General features: G+C 35.7%; 1 protein-coding gene across 2 annotated transcripts; it reads right to left on the reverse strand.

The window, feature by feature from the left end:
- Positions 1-291: 291 nt before the first annotated feature.
- On the reverse strand, positions 292-9,448 carry LOC127862083 (tartrate-resistant acid phosphatase type 5-like). Of its 2 annotated transcripts, XM_052401043.1 has the most exons (6): positions 9,281-9,448; positions 8,697-8,926; positions 4,182-4,306; positions 2,280-2,471; positions 1,424-1,571; positions 292-654 (listed from the first exon to the last, which is right to left on the reverse strand). In XM_052401043.1, exons 1-6 carry the CDS (start codon positions 9,333-9,335, stop codon positions 394-396), a joined length of 1,011 nt encoding a protein of 336 aa, XP_052257003.1. In that variant the 5' UTR covers positions 9,336-9,448; the 3' UTR covers positions 292-393. The 2 variants fall into 2 exon arrangements, with proteins under 2 accessions (XP_052257003.1, XP_052257004.1); XM_052401044.1 differs by lacking the exons at positions 8,697-8,926; positions 9,281-9,448 and adding an exon at positions 8,513-8,655.
- Between the last annotated feature and the right edge of the window lie 606 nt (positions 9,449-10,054).

The following is a 10,054-nucleotide window of genomic DNA, read 5'->3' on the forward strand; positions in this document are numbered from 1 at the left end:
ATGTATTGGTTTTATTTTAATTAATTTTAAAAAAGTGTATTTATGTCGCCTTTGAGAAACCGGACTGTGCCCCAGCATGTAATAACCGGACTGCCACACGCTTTGAAGGCGAACTCTAAAGCCACAAGGGCACCATCACAAAACATTAAACGTTCAAATACGTCATGTTTGCATGTTATGAATATTTCCATATGCCCCTTTATTATTACCATCCCACTTTTTTACCTAGTCAAAGTTAGTTTATACATTTATATAATATTCAATTCCATGTATGTTTTTAAGCCATTTCAATTACGTTCTGATTTTAATAAGTAAACCATCGAATTCCAACAAAGCAGATTATTGTAACGTTGAACGGGCATGTTTTTTGATTGTCTGAAATCGCCGGATTCATTACTTTCGCGGGTGTATCGGATACTGGTACAGTAGATTTCCCAATCCGTCAATCATCTTCACTGTCATCGTGTCACCGGACACCTCGAAGCACGCGAATCCACCAAAGTGTAATAACTCTCCGAAAAAGAGTTTCACTTGAGTTTCCGGTATGTCGTCGAAATGCAAGCGTCTGGCATCCACAAAATTTCCCGAGCCTACGATGAAATAATCCATGGCGTTGTTGGTAACACTTGAACTATTTCTAGCCATTTGAATATGCTGGAAAGCACAAAATGAGATAATTTATTAAAACCGTTTTACTTCAATACAACATTTCAATGGTAAGCTTATTGAATTGGTATTCAAGAACACTTTCAATGAGACATGTTGTACATTGGTATTCAAGAACACTTTCAATGAGACATGTTGTACATTGTTATTCAAGAACAATTTCAATGAGACATGTTGTACGCAATTGGTATTCAAGAACACTTTCAATGAGACATGTTGTACACAATTGGTATTCAAGAACACTTTCAATGAGACATGCTGTACACAATATTTTAAAGAAAATTAAAGTTACAAGAAATCAGCACATAAAAAAAACATATTTAATATTGATAAAAATTATGAATTTGATTTATATACATTCCTAAATAGTTTAAAATTACCACGCCCTCATAATTATATTAGCAATTATAAGATTTAAAATATGTAAGGTAGTTATATTTAACTGAGCGATGGCGATATCATTGTACATGTATATATTTAAAAAAAACCTGGTCCGATGTCGTTTTAAATATCAAAAAGTGTGAATAACATTAAATTCATAAATACTACTTTTATTAACAACTTATAGAAAATTATTAAATTGTTAAATTATTTTAAATATGACATTTGACGATTTAAAATAGGTGACACTAACGTGTGATCAATGTAAGACGTAGGCGATGTAAATATAGATGCGCGATAATCACTACTTGCATATTATGGTCATTAAATAGCTTCCGTTCTCAGATTGAAGAAGATACTCGCGTATGTCCTTTACCTGTAGATTGTGGTCATGTCCTGCGATATACGCCGACACCCTGTACGTGTGCAGCAAGGGCTCAAGCTGCCTCCGCAGACAGGCCGACGGTCCGTGGTCGCCGACGGAGTACACTGGGTAGTGACCGCCGACCACGATATAGTCCGCCCTGGAAAATAGATCGACAAGTGCTGATACTAAGAAAAGGTATCCCAAGTGGGGGTAAACTAGTTCGACTTGTCGTTTTTGTCAAAGTACCGATTTTGGAGTCAATGTTTTATTTATTAAGTATATTCCGCGTAGAAAACATAAACTAATCTTACCTTTATACGGAAAATATGTTATTTTGAAGTGCTTAGCCCATGAACAAGGGCAAAATACCGCAAAGTGGGCTTAACTATTTGGGGCTTTATAAACGCGGAATTCTCGGAAAAAGCTCGTTTGTTGTTGTTGTTTTAATTCCATTCCGCGCAGAAATCATAACTTACTAAGAATGTAAACGATAAGGTCCGCTCGGGAATTTTAGCGCAGACTCGGAATGTTAAAAAAAAAAAAAAAGTGGGCCCAACTACTTGGAGGCTTGCAAATGTAAACTACTCTTGACTGTTTCATTCATACATGCATCGTATAAGTGATAAATTCACAGAGGAATTTAACTTACAAATTACATTTAAATGAAATAAAAATACTAAACTATACATTATAAGCTGAACACATCACATGGTATTACTGCAAATGCCTGCATTTATGTCGTATTTAAAATACTTAACTATACAACTGGAAAAAGTGACGATTATACAATAATATTTAAACTGATCACTTAAAAAATCGGGTATTTAATAAAAGAGGTATATTTAAGTCATTGTGAACGACTCACCTGGATTGTTTCAGTGACTCCTCAAGCCAAGCCCACTGGGCGGCGGCTGCGCCAGAGTCGGCAGGGCCCACAGGCGGCACGTGGGAGTCGTACACGTTGCCACATAATACTATGGTGTCGATTAGAATGACGTCAACGGAGCGACCGCCAGGGGCGTGCGACGTAATCTTTTGATAGTAATCTGGGAATTTCCTAATTAAAAACAAGCAACGAATGATGTATGTAAAAAAGAATCAGTGTTGAAATGACCACGGGATGTCACTAATGCCGTAAATATAATGCTCAACAACTAAGGTGAACGCTACATCTCGGTCCTTGTGAAGGAAACTACCTTATGCATTAGCCCTATTGAGGCACATTTGTCGTATCAACGATGAGAGAAGATTAAATGAGTGATGACTAAGCGATTGCCGATTGTATGTACCAGTCCGGTGGCATAAAGATAACGCATGAAAAAAAAAGCGGCGAACAAAATGTTCTTTAAAAGCAGAATTTCTGATAAAAGCCATTTTTGTTATGTGGCGCAAAAAAAGTTATTATGAATGTGTTTTTATTTATGTCAGATGTGCAAAAATTTGGTCAAAATCGGTCAAGAAATGCCAAAATTCAGTACAAAGATGGGGCTTTTCAATTTCTGTGCATGCACAGAAACAATCTAAATTTTTAATAAACACGCCCGGGTGACATGTAAAACCACGTGACCTTTGCATGATTGTTTCCAACGCCATTTGCATGAATAATGAATAATCATGGCATTACCCGTTTACAATGGGACAAGCAAACAGACAGGATATAGCAGCGTAATGTTTTTTTGCAGCGTGATTTTTTTGTCAATATCTATGCATATTACTCGACAAATTTCAATAAACTTTCATCAAGCTTGATAAAAGCTCCTTTCGTTTTCAATCCACAAATCGGCCATATTGAATTCGCTCTGATCTGAGAAATCGTTTTATGCAATCAGCTTGCATTCTGACATTTTACGACGGGATATTCAATACACAATGATCCTCGTTTATCCATTTAGACAAAAACATGTTTTATAATCACTTTGTTAGGGCTATCCGTAGACATAATTCGTTTTTAAATTGCTTGTATTATTTAGTAGTTTTTCTTTGTTTTGTAATGCGCAGAAGTGGAAATCACGTGAAATTTGCGCTCACGTGACCCAAAGCGTGCATATGTCGCAGGTTAATAATTGTCTCGAGGATTCCGTTATGTACATGATGATGTTTCGTATTTTTGATGCTTTTGGCATTTTGGCACACTTTTTGCGAATATCAGTATGGAAGAGTTAAGCTATCGAATGTATCTGACGAATACTGATTAATTCTGGTCAGTTGAGATAACCGATTTGTTGTGAGAAATATCAACTCGGGCGGCTATAAGATAAAGAAACTTAAATTTAGATTTCCATTGTAAATTTACGAGCAAATAATATTTTATTTTTGTTTGTTTGTTTGTTTTTGTTTTTTTATGCCCCCGGATCGAATGATCATTCTGTCATTCTATCATTCTGTCCCAAAACTGCGATAACTTTTGCAATATTGAAGATAGCAACTTGATTTTTGGCATGCATGTGTATCTCATGAAGCTGCACATTTTGAGTGGTGAAAGGTCAAGGTCATCCTTCATGGTCAAAAGTCAAAAAAATACAATCCAAGTGAAGTAATAAGCTTTAAAAGGGAGATAATTTCTAAACCTGCCAAATGATATTTGAAATTTTATTTCAAAGCGGCGCAATAGGTGTCAATAGGTGTCATTGTGTTTCTGACAAACACATCTCTTCAGACTCTTCTTTGTATTATTTTTTAGAGCTAAACTTATTTCATGTTGTTATTTCTACACAAATAAATATCATTTATGTCTCCCTAATGCCACTGTATACAACGATCACATTACCATCGATTGGATATCTTGGAGTATTCGATCTGAGCCGTCACGTTGCCGTAGTGGTCGTGGTTTCCGGCAGTCACGTACCATGGTATGTGCAAGGACGGGTCGGAATACACCTCTTCGAACGTCAGCTGAAAGGTTGAACAGTCGCGCATGAGCCTCGTTCTGTGAAACTGGGCGTAATGCATGTGCGTTTAGTGTCGTCCCAGATAAGCTGCACATGCTAATCAGGAACGACACTTTTTTCCATTTTCTTCAATATTTCTTTTTTATGAAGTCTCTTCTGAACTAAAATCTAATTTATGCGGAAAGTGTCCACCCTGACTAGCCTGTGTGGACTTAACATCCTAATCCGGGACGACACTGTACGCACATATCTTAAGCCATGCCTTTTTCCAGAACGCGGCTTATATTTCTAACTTTAATGCCTGGTGAGGTGTGCAACGGGGAGCAAGACTTCGTGTTTTATGGATAACCAAAATGTTTAAATCGAATCTTTATCAATATTTAACTCAGAATAGTTCAATGGCAACCGAAAAAAAAGGTGTTTCATTTAGTTCAGACTCATGAAACAAATAATTTGGAAAATAATAGTTGTGTAAGTAATAATCGTAAATTAGTTATATAAAACTAAGAATGCGCTTTCTTACAAAATACATATTGACATAAATTAAAACAACCGAATTAAAAAAAAATGCAATGAAAATGATGCAGGGAATTAAACATTGTAAAACAGCTGTATAACAGGCAATCCAAATTAATGTACATGTATATAAAAAGAATAGCTGTACAGTGCATTGTGCACCAGGAAAACAACACCGTACACTTATTTTCACTCGTGTTATTTCCACAAAGATTATTCGAGCTTACAGCTTTTCCTTTGACAGTCCAGAGATTGTCAGTCTGCTTCTAAGATTTATCATCGCATTCGACCGCAGTTTTATTAATGTTGAAGAAAATACAATTTGATCCTAAATAGCTGGCAAAATCTTAAATAAACGGGTCGATAAATGCTGAGGGCGGAGAAAAAGATATGCTACTGAAAAGGACGTGTGACGCGGACAGTCCAAGATGTTGCATACAATTAGCAGCCATTTGGGTTATACAGGTTAGAGTTGAATTATTGCAACTAAATGGACCAGATGCCACAAGTTGAAAAGGTCAGAAATAAGACTTGGCTTCTTCTTTATAAAGCGAATTAGCAGTAGGAGGGTAGTAGCCAATGCTGTATGTATATGAATCACTGATATGGCCCCACTATTGGCACACACTCATAAATTATATTATTTCGAAATTTCTTAAAAAATAACACAAATGTTAACCTGCCGGTATATGTGACTTAGCTTCACACTCGATCGGCTGTTGGCTCCTATTTAGGTCAATGCAAGGAAAAAGTTCCAAATAAGTCATTTTCTTTTTCACCCGAGTTCTTTCTGTCACTACAGAAAGGGTCTTAACGGTGTGCTGACATTTACAACTTACCGGATACCATTTATTTAAGAGAAAAACATATTGTTTGTATGTTTTATGTGTGTTATATTCTCTCATTAGATTTATCAACAGCTTGAAACACATGGTTACCAATATATCAGCCTGGTGTTGCGAACAAAACCCGCGCAAAGCTCTCCTTAATGGTAATGTTGAGTGTTCGTCAGAATTAAAGTATGAGATGACATTATGAAGGTCTGAGAGCTTTTATCAGCCAAGACAGTTATGCTAATTAGTATAGCAAGAGGGGTCGAACTCGAGTCGGAAGCAAATTAACACGAGACTGACAGTTCTCATGCAGTCTGTTGTTTATTTTCAAACATTCATTTAAATACCAACAGAAACCACGAACTTGTTTATGGTATACTTATTGTTCATGAATTTGCTGGGAGATGCAAAAGTAAGTGTATTCCATTCGAATTTTGATCCTACAGATCCGAATGTCGCACTAGTTTGCTGCGTTCGGTGCATATGCGTTTGCATGTGGGTCGCTATGGAGATATAATACCAAATTCGCAACATCAGTATGATTATGTGTATGCTGTTTGCTTACCTACGCTGTATATGATACAAATGATAGATTGTGATAAAAGATGGTAGCAGTAATAATAATAAGAAATATGGTCTATTTTGGATCTAATCGATATATTACTGTATTTTCGGACTTCGAAATTTAAGGTAGTTGCCAAATATGGCATATACTGGTAGTATTTTCATGGGCTCCTTTCATTTTACGGAAACATAAAACTGTTCGCTACTGTTTTATCAAATATGGTTGTGTGTATTTAGATGCCGAATACATACACAATTAATGGCAGCAAAGATGCAAAGTAAATTAAAATGCGCATTCTTTTAAAGTCTACAGCTTGTTATTCCGATAATGCGCAATAAATTCAATCAACATAGTGTCCTGTATAAGAGAGCTACGCAGCTGTCAGCATCGTCATCGGCGTCAAAATCCCATTGTAATACGTTTTTTTACTGTAGGGTGGAGATGTGCCATATTCCGTATGTACCAATGTGTTACAATAAATAAAGTAAACCTTATTTTGTCCGCCAACTTTTATCAAATACTGCATTTTCCTCATATGATTTTCAAAGTAAGAATTTTAACGCCACAAATTAATCTAAAAACGGTTGCCCCGAAACCGTTTTATTATTTTAATTTCATGTCTCCTAAAACGGTACAAACAATAAAATCAAACTTTTATAACGTGAACATAACGCTAACCATACCCACGCAAGGTATAGCGATACTTTGATAACGGGTGGCACTTCGATAACAGAGAAAAACAAAATTCACGAGCGAAAGATAAGTACCTCGGATGTTGAAACGTTTATCCTGAATATAAGTGTTTAAGACGCGGTAGATGGTGAAGTCGATAACTTGTATATCGTTTTGTTCTGTGAAGATATATTTCAATGAAGAATAATAGATTTTTGTCAAAGTAGAAAATTTCATCGGAAAACATCATAAACTGAACAATCAGTACACACGTCAACAAAATAAGACATATTGCAATAAAGTTGTTGCTATTCCAGCACGTAGAGTAATCACTGCGCTTCAAATACTGATAATTTGACAGTATTTAATTGAATATAAACGAAGATGGAGCATGTTTTTATAGGTGATATTCATGGTGTTGTAGACACTTTGATTCCCGATTGAAGACACTTACGGAGACGTTCAACAATCGGGCGCTCTGATATCCGAGTTTTACTATCTATGTATACTATTCATGTTATACTTTCTTTTCAATATATAAGATTTAAATGCCCATATCTGAAGCAATATAGTTCAAGTTACGACACAAATAATAGTCTACATAATGAATTTATTGTTTAGTGGTACCTTGAGATTGTGAGAGATGAAAATACAACGGATCCTGTAGATCAACACGGTCGTGTTTTATTTTACTTATAGCAGGGCTCTAGATAACAGAAGAGAAAGCGGTCTATAAGAGGCAAACACAGATTTGTTCATTAAATCATCTGTCGTTGTTCATTAGAATCGCATCATTCAGATGATTGTAATGCGAAGCAACACAATTTAAAAAAGAGTAAGCGAATGGAAAACTCCATTTAATTAGATCTTTCCTCATAGGGATCACTTTGCTTTACACAACGATCACGTTTGCTCGAAGTGCGATTCACCTGACCCTTAATCACTTTATTTGTTGCATAACAAACACGGGTAAGACATTTGGATTATAAATAAAAACAGATTCTGGGGAAAAAGAAATGCGTACATGAAATATTTACATGTCATATTTTGGAAACAAATTCCTTCTTCTTTCAATTGAATGCTTGTTTTGTCTTTTCACAGGATCTGAACTTATGAATAAGAATACTCTGTCGAAGTATATGTGCCTCGTTTGTACAGCACCTACATGCAAAACATAGGACTATTCCGAAATTCAGAAGCATTGTGTCAAAGGCCTCAATAACCTGACTTTATACAGTAGAGAACTAATGTGCCACTGGCTTTGAGTTGATCGGTTAAAGACGTGTCCATGAACATTTGTCATCCGATTCTTAAAACATTTAAATTTCCTCAAATACGTTAGTAACCTTAAATGTAACCTGGCATAATATTTGTGGACATATTGAGATTTTATTTTGAATAACACGCACGTTATGATTTATTTCGAAATATTTTTGTTTTGTTAAAATATGTACTGATCATCTTATTCATACTGTTTATCGATGGAATTGTATCGTGTTTTATTTTTAATCCACCGTTCTTCCGGGAATTTCTTTCTTCGCAATGATATTAATCGCCAAACAATGTTCCGTGTATTAAAAACCAAATGAACAGATGATAAATGCAAAAAAGCTGAAGAACTCACCTTTCGCGCGTGCATTTGTTATTCTTAGCTATCGAAGTGCCATCTGTTATCGATGTATCGCCATACCCAGCGTGATATATATGCTGTAAAACGTGTTCGCTATATTAAATACAAGCTCCCAAAACCCAACCTTCACGTAACATCAAACAACACTCAACACTCAAGTTAAACATCGCTGTATTACGTTAAAGCGTGTGTCGTCAGCATTCTCGACGCCGTACAGGTAGAAGTTATCGCCTAGGCTGACCACGAAGCGCGGGTGATGTTGGAGGGCGTAAGTCACCATCTGGTCCCTGACCGCTGTCTGCACTGGGGTCGTGTATGGGAAGAAAGGCAGACCGCCCCAGTCGCCTAGTACCATAAAACTCAGAGGCGTCTGTGGATTGTTGGGATTTTCGAGAAATCCGTAGCATTCTGCGCACGAAATAAAAAAAGCTAGATTGCGTTAAGCTCAATATAAGAATTATGAAATTTCAGAAATATAATCAGGATGTATTTTGTGTGAACCTCTTCTTTTCTTAATAAAATAAATTGCCAATTCAGAACTTACACACACATTAAACTTAAAAATTATAAGTTCAAGAGGTTTGGATGCAAACAAAATATTCGAACATTATTTTCCGGAATGAAATATAATTTGAACTTAGCTATTAATGAATCTTTATTACATTGATCGATTTTGTTAATTTTGTCATTTTTAAGACATGTATTGCTCAATTGATGTGCATATAACACAATATGTAAAGAAGACGCACTGAAAAAGATTACCTAGCAAACAGAGTGAAAGAAAAAACGCATAACGTTGAAATGCCATACTCCTCATACAATTGCACTATTTCCAAATACAAACTGTCAATTAGCATTCAAGCCCTTCGCATCAAATTGCGTGATCTATTGAAATGTCCTTCAACTGTTAGAATGTAAGGTTCACAATATCGTCGCTATGTCCCAGTTGTCAGACACTAAGCACCGTCAGATAAGCACCATAGTTAAAGCCAATGATTGTTGCACTTTCTAATTGCTTCGTGAATTTTAGTAGACACTAACATTTTGTATTGTACATGCGTAAGGTAACTCGGCTTTCCTAAATTATAGAAACAGGAGTTAGCCAAAGTTAATTTCATAGATAATTTTAACTAAATAAAAGATGTAATAACTGTGCAAAAGACACAATATGCATATATGGAAAACGTTAAGTGAACGCGCTGTGAACTTTACATTCGTAAATGAAAATCATTAACTACATAATATTTAACATACAAACTTCAATGACAAAATGTTAGCGATTATCAGGAACGCGTGAGAAACAAGATAGGCTATAAGCTGTGACATTTGCCTGTATTCTTACAAATGGTATCAAATACGGCATTAACGACACATGTGTAATATTTAATACGGCATTAAATCATGCAAAACGGTCGTTGTTGTGCGAATAAATTATTTATGTCTATTCAATGTCAATTGATATAGAGTACCGCTGTTTCGTTTATATATTATATGACCTTTTTCAGTTGAGCAAATAGCAATTACCAAAATGCACAT

This window comes from Dreissena polymorpha, chromosome 16 (assembly GCF_020536995.1).
Source record: "Dreissena polymorpha isolate Duluth1 chromosome 16, UMN_Dpol_1.0, whole genome shotgun sequence".
In the NCBI taxonomy this organism is placed as follows: Eukaryota; Metazoa; Mollusca; class Bivalvia; order Myida; family Dreissenidae; genus Dreissena; species Dreissena polymorpha.

Bases quoted from the DNA above. Each gene is read 5' to 3' on its own strand.
- LOC127862083 (XM_052401043.1), bottom strand. From the start codon at position 9,335: ATGAGGAGTATGGCATTTCAACGTTATGCGTTTTTTCTTTCACTCTGT. The intron at 1,572-2,279 runs GTGAGTCGTTCA...TCTATTTTCCAG, and splicing joins GAGTCACTGAAACAATCCAG to GGCGGACTATATCGTGGTCG. The intron at 655-1,423 runs GTAAAGGACATA...TGTGCTTTCCAG, and splicing joins GACATGACCACAATCTACAG to CATATTCAAATGGCTAGAAA.